The 19,724-nt window shown below is 37.1% G+C and overlaps 2 protein-coding genes across 2 annotated transcripts in view; one reads left to right on the top strand and one right to left on the bottom strand.

Moving 5' to 3' along the window:
• VAMP7 (vesicle associated membrane protein 7) overlaps positions 1-19,724 on the bottom strand; it is a 1,102,798-nt gene that overhangs the window by 536,774 nt on the left and 546,300 nt on the right. The gene's annotated exons all lie outside the window — the stretch shown is intronic.
• TBC1D8B (TBC1 domain family member 8B) overlaps positions 1-19,724 on the top strand; it is a 103,853-nt gene that overhangs the window by 22,315 nt on the left and 61,814 nt on the right. Inside the window, exons 2-6 of the mRNA XM_049766722.1 lie at positions 10,153-10,263; positions 12,643-12,761; positions 14,377-14,602; positions 16,112-16,352; positions 19,419-19,626. Of these exons, the coding sequence (XP_049622679.1) occupies positions 10,153-10,263; positions 12,643-12,761; positions 14,377-14,602; positions 16,112-16,352; positions 19,419-19,626 (905 nt within the window). The remainder of the gene's footprint in view (positions 1-10,152; positions 10,264-12,642; positions 12,762-14,376; positions 14,603-16,111; positions 16,353-19,418; positions 19,627-19,724) is intronic.

The raw sequence follows: 19,724 nt of genomic DNA, 5'->3' as shown, positions 1-19,724 counted from the left end.
TGGTGTTGAAGTCTCTGACCTTTATTTTGTTGCTATTGATGTCTTCCTTCAAATGTCCATCTCTGTCCCTTATAACCTTTTTCAGTCTAAGTTCTGTATCATCTGATATTAGTATGGCCACCCCAGCCTTTTTAAGAGAGTTGTTTGCTTGAATGATTGTTCCCCAACCTTTGACTTTGAAATTATGTTTGTTGTGACTTTTCAGATGTGTTGCTTGTAGGCTGCAAAATGTTGGATTTAACTTTTTGAACCTTATTACCCCTCTGAGTTTCATAACTGGTTCATTTAGTTCATTGATATTGAAAGAGATTGATTGTCATGAGATTTAGTGTCATCTTTTTGTAGGAGTTTGTTATATCTTAAAGTAGACCTTTCAGTTTGTCTTTTCAGGCTTATTTTGAGTCTGTAAAGATTTTTATCTGTTGTTCATCCATAAGGCTGTGTATAACTTTCAAACATGAATGTAAATTTGCCTGGGTGAAGTACTCTTGGTGAAGCATTCATTTTGTTGAGTTTTGTCACTATATCCCACCATTGTCTTGGATCTTGAAGGTTTCATGTGACAAATCTGCTGTAATTCTTAATGATGCTACCTTGTATGTATTTTTCCTTTTTGATATTGTTGTCTTCACTATTCTCTCCCTATCTGTGGTATTCATCATTATGACTAGGATGTGTCTTGGTGAGCTTTTCTTTGTATCTCTTTTAGCTGATACTTTTGGAGTATGAAGGCTTTGTTGCTTTTACTCTTTAGTTTTGACAGTTTTTCTATAATGGTGTCCTTGACTCTTGGTTCTTCATGGGGATTTTCTTCTTAGGCTCCTGGTACCACAAAGATTTCTGTTGTTTCTATTGAATTTATCCCAGACTTCTAGTTTCATCTGTTTACATTCTTTGAAGATGTTTTTCCATCTTTTGATCATTTGTTTTAAGGTTTGTTTCCAATCTCTTAAGTTGTATGGAGTTGTTATACATCTGATTTTCCAACTCAGTGATTCTCTCCTCAGCTTCTGTTATTCTGCTGGCCAGGATTTCCAGTGAGTTTTTTATTTCACCTACCAAGTTTTCTAGCCTGTTATATCAGTTTGAAGTTTTGTTTTTTTTTTCGGTTTTTGAGCCACACCCAGTGATGGTCAGGGGTTACTCCTGGATATGTGCTCAGAAATCTCTCCTGGCTTGGGAGACTATCTGGGACACCGGGGTATCGAACCATGGTCTGTCCTAGGTTAGTGTGTGCAAGGCAGACACCTTACCGCTTGTGCCACCGCTCCAACCCAAATTTGTTTTCTTAGTACTTTCATATTCTCTTGATTTTTATTTGTGGTTAATTTGGTTTGCTCCATGATTTCTTTGAGTTCTTTGAGCATTTTCCAGATTTTCTCTCTAAAGTTTTTTTTTTATCAGAGAAGTTATATAGTTGGCCAGCATTTATTGAGTATGCAGAGCTACGATCATCATACTCAACCATTTGCAGTGTTTTATTTTTTAAATATAAATAAATTACTTTATTTTAAGACCACATATTACATAGATGATCATAATATATTTGTTTCCAATAAAGTGAGAGAAATTATTAAAAGCAAAGAGAGAGAGTGAGAAAGAAAGAAAAATAGCAAAGAGGAAAAGAGTACAGCATCAAGAAATATGTGAAAAATACTACATTTCACAGTAAGGTCATTAAGTCATTAATGACTAAGCTCTCACTGCTAAGTTTATCATTCTGTTACTTCTATTGGTTTTAAACATTAGGTAGATTAAAATACATGTTTGCATCTAAGTTGATGCGTTCCTACCAGGATGACAGTATTAAAAGATTGAGAACTGTTTCATGGTACAGAAATTACAAGCACTGTGGGCTAATTCTGTGGTTTTCATGGGGTGTGTTTTTGGCTTTCAGGCCTTCTGAAAGTATGTGTGCTGGTGTTTATTCTAGAGCATATGTGTGCAGCTGCAGAGTGGATGTTGGGAGATCACCACACTGCTGGTCAGCCCTCCTGCTGGTTCCCTTTCAGAGCTGGTGTATTGGGGGTATCTTGCTACACTGACAGCTCTCATGTTGGTTCTCTTAAGGCTGCAGGCCAGACGCTGGTCTCTTGCAGCCTCTGGGGGACTGTGTGAGCCCTCCAAGCTGCTGGTCATCTTTCCTGCTGGTTTTCTTCAGGGCTGCAGGCCTGGCACAGTTTGCTTGTTGCCTACTGGGGACTGGAAAAGTTCATTATGCTACTGATCAGACCTTCTGCTAGATCCCGTCAGAGCTGTTGGCTGGGAGACAGTTTCTTGCTTCTTCTGCGGGACTGGGGGTCTTGCCACACTGCCTGACATCCCTCCTGCTGGCTTCCTTCATGGCCTTGTGCTGCTTCCATTTCTTCACTCTGTATGGCTTTGTGCTGTTTAGCTTAGGAGGCCGGAGGACCCCTCCCTATTATCTTGATGCTTCTCTTTCCCATGAAGAGCACTGACTTACAGTGAAATGGCTCATATGTGTCAAAGAAGACCCAGATGCCTTTTTGTCTGCCTCATTTTATTGGGTATGTGTGACTGTAAGAACCCTCCTCTTGTCCTGGTGCTTCTCTTTCCCGTGGGGTTCACAGACCTGGGATGAAAGTATCTTTTCTGAGTCAGAGGACACTGATGCTGGTCTCTATGTCTGCCTAATTAATTGGGGACAGTGTTGCTGATGGATCACAGCTGTGTGGCTGGAAACCCTCTCCCCTTGACCTGCTGCTTCTATTTCTTTGGGGATGCTCTTACCTTGAGTCAAAATGGTTCTTCTGATTGAAAGAAAAACCCTCTGCCTGTCTGTCTACTTTCATTTTCAAGTCTGTGGCTATTTGGAGACAAGCCAGAATGTCTGATAGTCCTCTTGTCTTTCCCTAGTAATGCAGTTCCCTGGGCTGAAAATATCTTTAATTCTCAGACCTCCCTGCTGCAGGTATATCTGCTTCCATTTCTTGGGGCAATATGATTGTACTGAGACCAGGTCTGATGACTGAAACACCCCACTCCTGTTTTGGTGCTCTTCATTTCCTTGGGGCACATTTACTTAGTATGATAATGACTCTTTTGAATCAAAGAGGATGTTGCTGAATATTGTCTCTCTGCCTCCATTAATTAAGACTGTGTTGCTTGGAAAGTGATATGGAGATTTCTCCAAAAGCTGTAAGTTGAGCTCCCATACGATCCAGCTATACCACTCCTAGGGCTATACCCGAGGAATACAAAAATACAATACAAAAATCCCTTCCTCACAAGTATTTTCATTGCAGTGCTATTTACAATAGCCAGACTCTGGAAACAACTAACTTGCCCTTCAGCAGATAAATGGCTAAAGAAACTGTGGTACATATACACAATGGAATACTATGCAGTCGTCAGGAGAGATGATGTCATGAAATTTTCCTATACATGGACCTACATGAAATCTATTATGCTGAGTGAAATAAGTCAGAGGGAGAGATATAGATGCAGAATAGTCTCACTCATCTATGGTTTTTAAGAAAAATGAAAGACATTTTTGCAATAATTCTCAGAGACAAAAGAGATGAGGGCTGGAAGGTGCAGCTCACAACGTGAAGTTCACCACAAAGAGTGATGAGTGCTGTTAGAGAAATAACTACATTGAGAACTATCCTAACAATGTGAATGAATGAGGGAAGTAGAAAGCCTGTCTTGAGTACAGGTGTAGGAGGGGTGGAGCGGAGGGAAATTTGGGACATTGGTGGCGGGAATGTTGCAATGGTAAAGTGGGTGCTTTTTACATGACTGAAATCATACAACTACAATCATATTTGTAATCACGGTGTTTAACTTAAGATAATAATAAAAAAGACTGTGTTGCTGGGTGGATGCCAGCTTTGATGACTGTGAGACCCCTCAATTGTCTTAGTAATCCTTGTTCCCTTGAGTTGAACTGACTGACATGGAGTGACAAATGTTCTTCTGAGTCAAAGAAGACCTTTCTTATTTTCAGATAGCCTTTATTAATTGGAACAGTGTAGCTGGATGGAGCCCAGCTGATATACCTGGAAGACCTTTTCCTTTGTCCTGCTTTTCTTTCTCTCAGGATTCACTGAACTGGGGTGAAAATGGCTCTTATGAATCACAGAGGATCACACTGTATATCTTTCTGCCTCTGTTTCTTAGTTCTCTGTAGCTGGGTAGTTCCCAACTTGAGTTGCCGGAAGATCCCTCCAATTTTCCAGGTACTTGTCTCCCTCAAGATACACTAACTAGGGTGAAAATGGCTCAAAGAAGAAGCCATTACTGGTGTGTCTGCTTCCATTTCTTAGACGATGTTGTTAGAAGACATATGTCTTTGTCCTGGTGCTTCTCTTTAACTGATGGTATACTGAGCTGGGGTGAAAATGACTCTTTTGAATCATAGAGGACCTTGCTACCTGTCCCTCTGTCTTGATTAATTGGTAAAGTGTGGGTGGTGGATCCCACCAGGATTGGCAGGAATAGCCCCTCCTGTTGTCCAGGTTTTTATTTCTTTGGTGGTACTCTTACCTGCAGTCAAAATGGCTCTTCTGAGTCAAAGAGGACCCCCCACCATTTGTCTCTGTTTGTCTAACTACTTCCATTTCTTGATTCTGTGTGGCAGGTCAAAGATAGGCAGAGGCAGCTGGAAGGCCCATTCTCTTATTCTGATGCTTCTTTTTCCCTTGGGGTAAGAATGGCTTTTCTGAATCTAAGAGCACCCTAATATGGGTTTGTCAGCATCTGTTTCCTGGGAATTTGTGGCCTGTTTGAGCCAAGATGTAATGTCTCACCTAATTGTCCTGAAGCTTATCTTTCCTTCAGTGTACACTAACCTAGGGTGAAAATGGGTCTTCTGAGTTAATGAGGTCCCTGTCAGCCTCCTTTTTAGGGAACTGTATTGCTGGTCTGACCCTAGATGAGATGGTTGCAAGTCCCCTCCCCTTTTCCTATTGCTTCTCTTTTCCTCTGTCTTTTCCTTTGGAATGCACTTAGCTGAGGTGAAAATGGTTCTTCTGAATCAAAGAGGACCCTGCTTCCCATTTATCTGCCTACCTCAGTTTCTTAGAACTGGGTGGCATTTTGTATCTAATCTAAGGTAGATGAAAGACCTCTGCTATTGTGTGGTTCTCTTTCCCTCAAGGTACACTGACCTGGGGTGAAAATATCTCTTAATGATAGAGGAACCTACTGCTTGTATGTCTGTATCAGTTTCTTAGTACTGTCCATATCTTCTTTATTTCTCCTTCACCCTACTTCCAAAGTCCTATGTGATACTGCTAATTCAAATCTGGCTTCTGTATTGACCTCCATTTTAACATTTTCCCTATTTTGATAATCACGCTCATACTTTTGACAGAGCCAATTTCTCTGTATTTCTTTGTTCTGTCACCTACTCTTCTGATTTTTGTATGAAAATAATTTTCCACCACATGCTGCCAGACCATATATATTCTAATTCAAAAGTAGCTTAAAAACTTACTTCACTGTTTAGGGACCAGAGCAATAGCATAGCGGAAAGGTGTTTGCCTTCCACACAGCCAACACAGGATGATCACGGTTCAAATCCCAGCATCTCATATGGTCCCGTGTGCCTTCCAGAAGTGATTTCTGAGCGCAGAGCCAGGTGTAATCCCTGAGTACCAGGTGTGACCCAAAAATCAAAAATAAAACATGTGGGGCCGGGTAGGTGGCGCTGGAGGTAAGGTGTCTGCCTTGCAAGCGCTAGCCAAGGAAGGACCGCGGTTCGATCCCCCGGCGTCCCATATGGTCCCCCCAAGCCAGGGGCGATTTCTGAGCACATAGCCAGGAGTAACCCCTGAGCGTCAAACGGGTGTGGCCCAAAAAAAACAAAAAAAAATAAAACATGTAATTTTTATAAGTGTGTAAAGTAGAAAATTTGCCAAATATCTTGCTTTTTAATTTATTAATAAATCTCAAAAATGTGTAGCTTAATTAAAGGTTAAATTTACATTAAAAAAGAAGCAATACTTAATGAATCGAAAGAAGGAAGGTAGATTTCTTATTTTTTTAGTCAACATATTTTCTTGTTGCTAGGAAATCAATGTTGAAAGTTAGTCATATAAAACCATGGAAGAAGACAGTTAATGTACTCAGTGTTATTAATTTAGATAAAGGAACAAGATTAATAAGGAAGAATATTTTGTCTTAAATAAATGACAAAACTTATTTGAGGATGGTGTAGGAAACATAATTATATAATTGAAGTTGAACTGTTTCACCAAAACCTTTCAAATTCAAATTGAGGAATTATTTATTATTTATTTATTAAAATTACTCTACCTTAACATTTCATTAAGCAAGGTTTTATCTTATATAAATAGCGCAAAATTTCTTCTATATAAATGAAATTCATTAGCTTTAATATTTTATTATGTACCTGTCATTTCCTGCTTGGTCTGGACACTAAGGGAATCCGTGGGGTCCTTGAGGAAGGTGGATGCACAGAGCTGACGATTGGGAGGCAGATGTCAGACATTCAGAAGTGGGGTTCAAATTTTTTTCCATTTATTGAATGTACAAGCTGGAATACTTATACTAATTTTCTTGGAAAGGTATCATAATTGAAGACATAACTATTAGTTCTTACACTGTGCCAAGCAAAATGTACAGGGCGAGTTGCTCAGGGTAAGCTGTATTTATTTTTACTGACCTAAGGCAGTTTCCAGCTTCTGTGCTGCTTCTGCTATCTTGTCTGAAGTTTCTGTCACCAAGGTCAGTTTTCAAAGACTGGTATTTTGTATTGTTTTGGCCTGTTCCAGTTCATGCATTCTAAGCTGAGCTAAATATATTAACCCTTAATATGACTGCACTTAGGCTAACAGTAAAGCTGGGTTTGAGGATGGTCCTCAACAACTGCTCGTGACCTGGTGGGTTTACAGAACTGAAAAGTCTTTAAGAGAGTTTCAAAGAAAGGTCCTTAGAATGCTAAGTTATGAAGATGAAGTTATATCTCAAATAATATTTATACCACGTCCCCTATCAATTTCCCCATTTCCCTAAGTGCCTCATGGACAGACAGCCAAGGTCTCCCAATACCTAGTGCTTTCCCTTGTGGGTACAGGCAGCTAATGCCTCTCAAGCCTGGTATCCTCCCTTTTGGGTACAAGCAGTTAAGATCTCTCGAGCCTGGTGCCCTCCTTTATTTGTGGTCTCAAGGTCAAAGTCACTTACACAAGGGTGGCAGTAGCATATACCAAATATTATTTTAAGTGATTTGTATGTATTAATAACTCATTTACTCTTCCAACCTTTTTATTTTTAATTAAAATTATTTAAACACTGTGATTTACAAGGTTGTTCATAATAGCTTTTTTAAATGTTACAAAATTGTTTGTTAATGAGTTTCAGTCATTACAATGTAAAATATCCTCACCAGTTCACATTTCCTACCATCCATGTCTCCAATTTTCCTCCCAGCCTTCCCTCTGCCCTCTCCCCTATCTGACCCTGTTGTTTTAAGTTTTTCTCCCCTTGTGATATTATAAATGAAGATCAAGAAGAGGCAAATCAACTTTGTTAATTTGATACAAGTAAGTGAGAGACCTAAGATTCAACTAAACCTAAGAAATTTCTTGTATCAGAATCTGATTTTATTTGTCATACATACAACCTTTCGAATAAGGTATTTAAATAATGTGACTATATTTGATTTTTAAAATTGAGCCTGATATTTCTTATATCAAAGAGAATAAAGCCCCATGAATAGTACTTAGAGAAAATCTACATATGAAATCTACATACTTTGGGATAGAAAATAAAAAGCAAATTATTTCTTGTGGTTTTATTATTTTTTGTGTGATTTATTGTTTAAGTTTTGGGGTCATACACAAGAATGATCAGGTTACTCCTGGCTCTATGCTGAGGAATTACTCCTGGTTGGGCTCAGGAGAGAGTATAGGATTTAGGGAATCAAATCTGCGTTGGGTGTGTGCAAGGCAAGTGCCTTACTCACTTTAACTATTGCTTCAACCATAGGATATGTCTTTTGTTTGTTTGGGTTTTTATTAATATAATTTTAATTAAATCATCATGAGGTGCATAGTTGCAAAATTGTTCGTGATTGAGTTTCATTCATACAATGTTCCACTGTGTATTTCCTATCAAGAATATCCCCAGTTTCCTTCCTACCTCCCCAGTCTGCGTCTGTGGAAGACATTTTTTATTGTCTTATTTTTATGCACTGTAGTTTGAAATATTGTTAATGAAGGGGTATCATGCCTATCACTTTTACCTCATTTCAGCACTCAGTTCCAGCTATTGTTGTCCTAATGATACTTTCTTTATCCTGACTGAAATCCTTACCATTGTAAGAAGCTTACTACCACTAGTCCTTCTGGCTCTCATATCTGTTGTCCTTTGGTATTATTAACACGCTGTCTTTTTGTGAAATATACCACAAATATATGCGATCATTTTGTCTGTCCCTTTCACTCTGAAATATTTCATGCAGCATAATTCTCTCCATATACATCTCTCTCTCTCTCTCTCTCTCTCTCTCTCTCTATATATATATATATATATATATATAAGCAAATTTTATGACAACCATTTTTGGAAAACAATAAGGACTTTCATCAATAAACTAGAAATTGAGCTTTCATTCAACCCAGAAATACTGTTCTGAGAATATATTCTAGGGTCCCAAAAACACAATGCAGAAAAGGCATCTGTACTCCTCTGTATATTTCAGCACTATTCACAATTACCAGAATGCAGATTTTGGATTCAACAACCCAAATGCCTGAGAACAGATGAGTGCGTAAGGAAATAATGGTACATTTACACAATAGGACACTACACAGCAGTTAGGACATCATTTTTCTTTTTTTATAATGTCTTTATTTAGACACCATGATTACAACATAATTATATGTGGGTTTCAGTCATAACAAGAAAACCCTCCTTCACCATGCAACCTTCCCATCACCAATGCCCCCATATCTTCCCTCCCCACCCCCCGCCTGTATTCGAGATAGGCTTTCTACATCCCTCATTCACTTACATTGTTATGATAGTTCTCAGCGTAGTTATTTCTCTAACTGCACTTACCATTCTTTGTGGTGAGCTTCATATTTTGAGCCAGTCCTTCCAGCTCTCATCTCTGGAAATTATTTCAATGTCTTTAATTTTTCTTAAAACCCTTAGATGAATGAGATTATTCTGTGTCTCTCTCTCCCTCTGACTAATTTCACTCAGCATAATAGATTCCATGTACATCCATGTATAGGAAAATTTTATGACTTCATCTCTCCTGACAGCTGCATAATATTCCATTATGTATATGTACCACAATTTCTTTAGTCATTTATCTGTTGAAGGGCATCTTGGTTGTTTCCAGAGTCTGGGTATTATAAATGAATATAGGTGTGAGGAAGGAATTTTTGTATTGGATTTTTGTGTTCATAGGGTATATCCCTAGGAGTGGTATAGCCAGATCAAATGGGAGCTCAATTTCCAGTTTATTGAAGAATCTCCATATTGTTTTCCATAAGGACTAGACTAGATGGCATTTCCATCAGCAATTAATGAGCGTTCCTTTCCTCCACATCCCCAACAGCACTAGTTGTTCTTGTTCTTTGTGATTTGTGCCAGTCTCTGTGGTGTGAGATGGTACCTCATTGCTGTTGTGATTTGCATCTCCCTGATGATTAGTGATGTGGAGCATTTTTTCATATGCCTTTTGGCCATTTGTATTTCTTCTTTGAGAAATTTCTTCTGGGGCCCGGAAAGATAGCACAGCGGTGTTTGCCTTTCAAGCAGCCGATCCAGGACCAAAGGTGGTTGGTTCGAATCCCGGTGTCCCATATGGTCCCCCATGTCTGCCAGGAGCTATTTCTGAGCAGACAGCCAGGAGTAACCCCTGAGCACTGCCGGGTGTGACCCCCCCCAAAAAAAGAAATTTCTTCTCATTTTTTCTCCCCATTTTTTGATGGGGTTATATGCTTTTTGTTAAATTTTGTGAGTACCTTGTATATCTTAGATATTAGACCCTTATTTGATGGGTATTGAATGAATAGATTCTCCCATTCAGTGAGTGGCTTTTGTATCCTAGGCATTATTTCCTTTGAGGTGCAGAAGCTTCTCAGCTTAATATAAGGACATTGTTTTTCATCTCTGGTAAAATTCTCATTCAACTCTCTTATTACACAGGGCTTCTAGTTGGGACTCTTGATTCAGTTTTAGACTCTACTGCAAAAGTAGCTCCATTTCGCATCTTACTCCAGACACCTGATTCTCAAGTTTACTTATCAATTGCTTGTGGTGAGTATGATTTTTAAAATATATAATTTAAATAAATAATTGATACTAAGAAACTGAATACTACAAAACTAAAGATTGTGTAACCTTCCAAAATATATTGAGATTTATTAGTGACTTTCCTACCACTAAGAAAGGAGTAACTTAATTGTTATTTCAAAGATTACAGGTTGTGGTCTTAAAAATTCTATTGGCTTGTGAAGCTTGAAGCATACATTTTTTCACTGGTGCTGATTCAGACTTGGTTAGTGCTGTATGACTCATTACTTCAATCTACTTCTGCTTCATTCAGTTTCTGGGAAGATGAGAACTTTTACGTGAACTTTATCTCTAATAACTCAGTTGAAAACTCAAATCTTAATTGTTATTCCTTTAAGGAAGTATTACTATAAAATACAAACCACTTTTGTTACATCCTTGAAATATAAAAAAATTCATGGATAATTCTATATGAATATGCTTATATTATTGAGATACTTAGTGTTCCTAGTGAAGCGATCCAACAATAATAACAACGGGAAATGACAGTGCTCCAAGAGAGATAGCCCAAATGTACATGGTTTGCATGCAAGACCCCAGGGTTCAAGGTCTGTCATCACACCCTGTAACCCAAAACTGAAAACAAAAAAGAAATGTCAGTTACTTCTTTATATGATACTATAATAATGTTAGTTATTATTGAAGCCCCATATTTCTGATGTTTTTTTTTTGTTTTTTGTTTTTTTTTGTTTTGTTTTTGGGCCACACCCAGTAACGCTCAGGGGTTACTCCTGGCTATGTGCTCAGAAGTTGCTCCTGGCTTGGGGGACCATATGGGACACTGGGGGATCGAACCGCAGTCCGTCCAAGGCTAGCGCAGGCAAGGCAGGCACCTTACTTTTAGCGCCACCGCCCGGCCCATTTCTGATGTTTTTAATGTTAAAATGCAGTCTTTTCTCCCCCTTCTCTTGTTAAATAGATATGAAAAAGGATTTTTGTGAATTTTTCTATCAGAGATCCTCAAATTTGTTTGGCCTACTATCTTATTGTATTCTAGTTGCAGCCAAGGGTACTGCTACCTCACCATCAATCCATCACCCCACAGGGAAAATATTGCTCACTTTGGGAAACAGCATACTGGATAGTTCATATGTGTTAATGTAAAGCATACAGTTATGATATATCACTTATTTTGTCTACCTTTCCTCTAAATTTCTTGTGTGCTACCATTTAAACTAAGTGAAAAAGACATAATACATCATTATGTGATGCATTCCCTCAAATTATTGTGATGTAGGAAAGGCATTTTCATACTAATTAAAGTTTCTGAATGCCTAAAAGTCTAAAAACAGGCTCGGAATTTCTCCCTTTAGTGTGCTTCATTTCAGAAAGTTAGACAACGTATTAAGATTACTTTAATAACAAGAACATCATTCTAACCAAATTTTAATAGGTAATTCTACACTATTAATTTATATTTTAATGTGTCATACCCTGCATATTATAAAATATACTTAAAAAGTTAAGATAAATCTTTTAAATGGGATTTACATAATCCACAGTGTTAGGGTTATTTTAAAGGTTATGTAACTATAACATATTGAAAGATTTTTAAAAAGTTGTTATTTGAAGACAAAGAAACCAGAAAATAACTGTAATACTTAACCTACCCTCAATAAATCACTAAACATTGCTTCAGTAAGTCAAATCAAATAAATCACTTAACATTGTTTCAGTAAGTCACATCAATTAACCCTACAGGGTTTTTTAAATTTCTTTCATGATGTTTTCATACTTTGCTTTTGAGTGGCTGTTTTCTTCTTTTTTTTTCCTATTTGACCAAACCTGGCTATTTTTATTTTTACTCCTGACTTTGTGCTCAGGAATCTCTCTTGGTGGACTCCAAGGACCATATGGAATGCTGGGGATTAAGCCCAGATTTTCTTTGTGCAAGTCAAGCACCCTATCAACTGTACTATGTTTCTAGCAGGAAAGATAGTTATTACTTTTTTTTTATTGAATGGTGTCACCCTGAGCAAAGAACTTAGACCTTATCATAAAGTTAATGCCACCACTGAAATCTAAATTTTTATGGTATAAATCGTGCATGCTGTTTTAGTCATAGATTATAGGGCAGTAATGCTGTCCTCAGAATTTTATCTCTTCACATGCGTTGCATTTACTTTTTTCTGGTTTAATTACATACATTATTGTTTCTGTTTATAATAAAAAGTAGTGTTGATGCTTACATGGAGAAATGAAGTAAACAATAAACTTATTGCCTTCATCCTTCTTGGCCATCATTTTAGAAACTGAAAAAATTGTTTACTAGTAGCCAAGCTTATCATTTCAAGAGCAAGTATATTGTATTTATTATCTTTCTTTTTTTGCACGATAAATCAGGGGCCAACAGAGAAGAAATAACCAAACACTGGGATTGGTTGGAACAAAATATAATGAAGACTTTGTCTGTGTTTGATTCAAATGAAGATATTACTAATTTTGTACAAGGAAAGATAAGAGTAAGTGATATGAATAAATTTGTGGAAGGAAGACAATTTTTTACCACCTTATATGGTATCAAAGATTGAATTGAAGGTCATTGTTCTGCTGACACCCTTCAGCATTAGCAGAAACATATAAATTCCAAGGTTAATGCTAAATACAATTGTAAAGTCAGTGGTTGTCTTTAATATTCTTGTAAGTGCTCTTAGGGATATTTTCACTTTAATACCTTTTCAGTTTAGAATTTGAATCAACTCTTCACTGAATCAAAAAACATATATGACACTTATTTTGTAACATTAGAAAGCCTAATTATAAACTGAAGAAAATATACTTCTTTGTTTTTACATATATATATACACACATACACAAACACATACAAATATTTGTATATATATATATATACATATATACTACATACTGTGTAGCAATATTAGATTTTTTTTCTTCTGGGGTGTTGTGTATGTAAATATTTTGGGGGATTACTATGTTGCTCACCCTAATCTGATTAGGTGATTGTGCCCTACCCTAGGGTGTGACCTGGCATTCTGCCCCCACCCTAGGGTAGGACCTGATTCTGCTTCCACCATTGGTTGGTATCTGATCCCACCATTGGGTGGGACCTGACTCTGGACTATAAGAGCAAGGGTCTGTGGAAGGCGAGAGGCTTTTGCTGGCTGGAACTGAATCTGAGTCTTTGGACTTCAGTTTTGTCCATCCGAATAAAGCAAATATTTCCACGAGCCTGATTGTCTGCGAGCTGTTTACCCGCCGTTTCACCTCAGAACCGTGGGCTAGACAGGGTGGCAGACACGTGCTCTGAGCTGGAAGAAAAGGGCCTCATTCTCCATCCCTCCATCAGTCAACCTCTTCAGGGGCTGTCCTGCTACACTGGGGGTTGTTTTTGTTTTTGGCTCACACCCAGCTGTGCTGAGGGCTATCCCCTGACTCTGAGATCAGAGTTCATTTCTGATGGGCTAGGGAATCATATGGGGTGCCAGAAATCAAACCTGGATCAGCTGCATTCAGAGCAGTTGCCTTACCAACTGTTCTATGTCTTCAGCCCCTAACAATATACAGTTTTAAAGCACTGTTTGAATATATGAAACATATTTTTTGTTAGTAGGTTGTACGACCCTGTTGGCCTCAAGGGAAGTCCTGTTCCCCTAGTGAATTCTAGACTGAAGATGTTTTCCCACTTGACCACCAAGAAGGAACTGGTCCAAGGGTTTTGTTGTGCCAAGAGAGTTTATTATTCCCTTTAAACAATGCTTATATAGGACCAAAAGTGAACTGGGATATCTGAAGGGTAACAGGTGAGGTGCTGGGACAAACTCCAAGTGAACCTTGGGGTTTAGGAGTGCCCTGGAGCAAGGCAGTATTGATAGGTATTTTAAACTGAGCTCTCTGTGAAGGATGCCCCAAGGTCAGGCACATTTAGGAATCTTCTACCTTGAGGGGTGGTGCTCCTCTTTGTGCTGTCTGGCCCCATCTCTGGTGTAGTGGTATCTAAAGTTTTCAACGTCAAATCTTGGAACAATTGCTCAACAGGGGTTCTATCTGCCTGGGGAAGAACACCTAGGGCATCTAACAATAGGTAATGATTTTCAAAATAAATCTTGTTTTATTTAGGGATTAATTGCTGAAGAGGGAAAACAATCTTTTGCAAAAGAAGATGATCCAGAGAAATTTCGAGAAGCCATTTTGAAATTTGAAAAAAGCTTTGGTTTACCAGAGCAAGAGAAGTTGGTTACCTATTACTCCTGCAGTTATTGGAAAGGACGTGTTCCTTGTCAGGGCTGGCTTTATCTCAGCACCAATTTTCTGAGCTTCTATTCTTTTTTGTTGGGATCAGAAAGTAAGTGGTTTCATTTTCTTACCAGAACATTGAGATTGTTGACTGACCTATCAATTATGTGATATTATATTATATTATATTATATTTATTAGCATTAAAAGTAATTTTTTATTATTTTGTGTGGTTCTTGGGGAAAAACTCAGGATATTGAATATGCTACTCAGTTTCTCTGACACTAAGCTATATTCTAGCCCTTTTATAAAATGTAATTATGGCTGGTTATTAACAGGTTCATTTCCAATAGAGGAAGACTATTTTTAAGGCTTATTGCTTAAATTGAACATTAGATTGTGTATGGGAAGGTAAAATATCAGGGAAGAAGTTAATGAATATTAAATAATGGCTGTAATTGGCATATAATTTCTTTCTTTCCTTTGGTCTTCAACTGTTTGCTTCTGTTTTAGAAACTTGTTTGGAAATACAATATAAATATAGAAGTTAGAAACTGGGGTGTGTGGCTTTGTAATAGAACATATGCTGTTGTATGTGAGGCCCTGGGTTTGATCCCCGTCACTGCAAAACTTTCTCTCCCTCTCTCTCCCTCTCATCTTCCCTCCTTCTTTCCTTTTCCTCTCTGGGGATAGCACTGTAGTTCAGTGGTAGAGCACTTGCTTTGCATGTACGAGAACTGCATTTGATCTCTGACACCAGTAAAAGAAATGCCATAGTACTCAATTAGCCACAACTACAAATAAGAATCAAGCAGTATAATTTATAATCCTATAGATTTTGCATCGTGTTGCATAATTATGTAAAATAACATTTAAATGCAATTTCATTTTTTCCTTAAACAATATGTTTATACTCATGGTTATACTGAAATATTTTTTTTCAGCCACACCAGGAAGTGCTCAAAGCTTACTCCTGACTCAGCTCTAAGCGATCAGTACTAGCAGGGGTTAGGGAATTATAATTATATAGTATGCTGGGATTAGACCCCTGTCAGTCATGTGCAATGCAAATGCCCTACCTGTGGCATTATTGTTCTGGCCCTATATTTCGCATTTTTGTTTTGTTTTCTTTTGGGGCCATACCTGGCAGCACTCAGGGGTTACTCTTGGCTCTGTGCTCAGAAATTGATCCTGGGGGCTGGAGTGGTTGCACTAGAGGGAAGGCAACTGCTTTGCAAGCGCTAGCCTAGGATGAACCGCAGTTCGATTCCCTGGCATCTCATATAGTTCCCCCAAGCCAGGAGCAATTTCTGAGCGCATCGTCAGGAGTAACTCCTGAGCATCAATGGGTGTGGCTCAAAAACAAAAAAAAATTGATTCTGGCAGGCTCAGGGGACCATATGGGATGCCAGGGATCAAACCTGGGTTGGCCACTTGGAAGGCAAATGCTGTACCCATTGTACTATTGCTCCTGCCCAATATACTTCAAAAATTTAACTAATCTTCAATTTTAATGTATTTAACTATCTATAATATTTTGAAGCTATTATTTTTCAAATACTTATATATCAGTATTTAGAATTCTAGTTACATCTGCTTATAACTCTTTTCTTTGCAGTAAAACTCATTATCTCTTGGGATTCAGTTTCAAAACTTGAAAAGACTTCGAATGTCTTACTGACTGAGAGCATTCATGTGTGTTCTGAAGGGGAACATCATTACTTTTCAATGTTCTTGCATATTAACCAGACTTTCCTTCTTATGGAACAATTAGCCAGCTATGCTATAAAGAGACTTTTTGATAAGGAAACATTTGATAATGACCCAATCCTGGATGATCCTCTACAAATTACCAAGAGGTAATCAAAGTTTAATTAATGTTTCAAAAGTATTGTTTGACCAAAAAGTATATAGCATTTATTTTATCTATGTAATATAGTATCATAGTTTTATGTAATATAGTTTTCCTTTGATTATCATTAACATGCAAGTTTTGGAGTTTATTCATATGGGTATAAATAGAATCATCTCCATGAAATTTAATCCTAAAGAGTAGGAGAAATTAGACTTGAAAGTTAGTTCTTGAAATCTTGATGGGGTTTTCCCAGGATTACTTTTAGAAATGTAGAGATTTTTTGTTCATGCTTACTTTTACCCTAAATTTCTATGATTTATTTGAAAATTTTCAGGTCTTAAGTTGTTTATTATTTATTTTAGTCATATCTAAAGAGAGTGTCATTTTTATGAATAGGTACATTTGTAGAGTAAGTGAACCATGAACTCTAAAATGAGTATCATAACACTAAAACAAGTAATAGTCTCTTTAGACCTCATTTATTCACCTGTTATTTCCACTAAAAAGGATTTGTGTGAGGTTAGCTAGAGCACAGGAAGAAAAATGCTTGCCTTTAGGTGGCTGACCCATGTTTCGATCACAGCACCACATATAGTTCCCTCAAGCACTCCTGAACACAGAGCCAAATATTGCACCTGAGCACCATAGGGTGTGGCTCAAACTCTTTCCAGCCCTAACCAAAAAAATCCTATAAAAGAAATAAACAATATAACATAGAAAAGTATGTCTTTCCCCTTGCCAGCGATCAGATAATTAGACTGTCAGGATCATCATGGTACATGTGATGACAAGAGTTTGAGGTCTGATCTCATGCTGGCCTTGTACTTTCTGAGCAGTTGTTATAAGCCACTGAGCCATCTTCTATTTTTACTGAGTCAACTTCTAGGCCTCAAAAGTACTCTAAAATATATAGCAGTAGATTTGTAATAATCATTATTACTACATACATCAGAAGTCTGATGAGAACTTTTTGCCATGATACTTGGTTTGGTGAAACTGGCCAGAACTCATTCATTCATTCATTCTCCTCAACATTCAGAGCTGTTTATTAAGATAATCATACCAAAATGGGAGGGAGAGGAGAGGATACAGAAAGAGCAAGTGAAAGTAGCTTCTGTCAAGGAGGATGGAAGTACAGACTAAAGAAAGTATAAGTGAAACCTAAGCTTCATTCTTAATGAATGTCAGAACTAGAGACCTTAAGGGTTGTTTGATTACTACATAATCTTAACTGGTACAGTTGTTCCTGATATCCACTTCTAAGATTTCCTGAAATCTATATACAATAGAAATCCTTTGTGAACCTGACTGCTTTGAGGAAAAATAGATTAGCAAGGAGAACTTTTTGACAAAATTGACATTTTTTTTTGGTTTTTGGGTCACACCCAGCAGCGCTCAGAGGTTACTCCTGGCTCTATGCTCAGAAATCGCTCCTGGCAGGATCAGGGGACCATATGGGATGCCGGGATTTGAACCACCATCCTTTTGGATGTAAGGCAAATGCCCTACGTTCATGCTATCTCCCCAGACCCCGAAATTGACATTTTTGATTTATAAATAAAACTCTAAAAGAATTATGAATCCTGTTTGTTATATTATAAATATTAGACATTAGTTTTCATGTTTTTTCTTTATTAGCCACTAGTAAACATAACTTTTAGTTATCTTATTTCCCTTAAAATATTTTCTAAAGATAATCCATTAATGAATTTTCTATTGACAAATTTGTATTAGAATAGGATATAGTAAATCTGTTACATCTGTGGACATTGAATTATATGAACATATAATTGGAAATTATGTATTTTTGAATCCTTTTTTCTCAGAAGTTAAGAATAGTACCTTAGGGGCTAGAGAGATAGCACAGCGGTAAGGCGTTTGCCTTAGACGCAGAAGGACAGTGGTTTGAATCCTGGCATCCCATATGGTCCCCCGAGCCTGCCAGGAGCAATTTCTGAGCATGGAGCCAGGAGTGACCCCTGAGCGCTGCCGGTGTGACCCAAAAAACAAACAAACAAACAAACAAAAAACAAAAACAAAAAAAGAATACTACCTTAGTCTTCAGCTGACTTTTTTTAAATGAAATGCCTTTACTGCTTAGTTTATTATTTTCACAAAAATGTGTTCTATAACATAAAGACTATAAAGGCAATGGTTAATGCATTGCGTAATCTGTGTGTTTGTATGTATGCATTTAAAATAAATACAAAAAATGAATGAAACTAAATACATATTGTCCTATAGTGTTTTACCACCTAAGTAATATATCACGAATATCTTTTTATTTATATAGAGAGGTCTCATCCTTTTAAATAATAGTAAAGTGACCTACCAAATTGCTAATTATGCGGTTACAAAGGCTGATTTTTAGTTCATATTAGTTCATTTTGAAAAAGAAGGTGAAGTAACACATCTAAATAGTATCTGCTGAAAAGACGAATTTAATTTTTTACTTCATTGGATTTGAGCTAAAACTTGCATAATTTACTTATTACTCACAGGTGACATTGTTGCTTGGCATGAATGTTTAGTGTCTCTAGAAAACTTATGCTTTTCAATTTATATATATATATATCAGTTAATATATCATATGTATTACCTAAATTGTTCCCAATATTACATAAGCAGTATTGTTTTATTTTGCTTCTACTATAAATATTTTTTAAAATTTATTTAAAATTTTGCTTCACTTAATTTTAATATGCTACAGACTGTTCTTCCCTTCTGAACTTTTAATGCTTTACGTTTTTATTACTTTTTTGTTTGAATGGGTAACTCTTGATTTTTAATTGCCAGATATAAAAATTATTGTCTGCCATCATAGTCTTCTACCAGTCACATTATGAAAATGTAGTCCTATTATAATAATTTTTCCAGCAAATCATAGCTTAACAGATGGTTTAAAGACCTATTTGAGCTCTAAATATTTGTGCATTTTTCACAAATAAAATGAAAGGTGTTTGTTAAGATTCAACATTCTACTTTATAGTAAATTTAGATTAATATGGACAATCTATTCATAAGAAGCCATCATTTGAGCCTTTCCTTGCCTTTTCTTTTTTTCCTATAGAGGTCTGGAAAATCGAGCTCATAGCGAGCAGTTTAATGCTGTTTTTAGACTTCCCAAAGAGGAGACTTTGAAAGAAGTACATGAATGTTTCTTATGGGTACCATTCACTCACCTCAACACTCGTGGGAAAATGTGCATCTCAGAAAACTATGTCTGCTTTACTAGCCAAGATGGTAATCTCTGTAGTATAATCATCCCATTACGAGAGGTATTGTAAATTTGATTACTTATCAGTTTTTACTTTGAAAACATTATAATTCAAAGACAAAATGTCCTTTTATGCTGTAAACTACTAAAAATTCAATC

This window comes from Suncus etruscus, chromosome X (genome assembly GCF_024139225.1).
Source record: "Suncus etruscus isolate mSunEtr1 chromosome X, mSunEtr1.pri.cur, whole genome shotgun sequence".
Lineage (NCBI taxonomy): Eukaryota > Metazoa > Chordata > Mammalia > Eulipotyphla > Soricidae > Suncus > Suncus etruscus.
The sequence above is the reverse complement of the archived record's forward strand: the minus strand, read 5'-3'. Positions and strand labels throughout refer to the sequence as shown.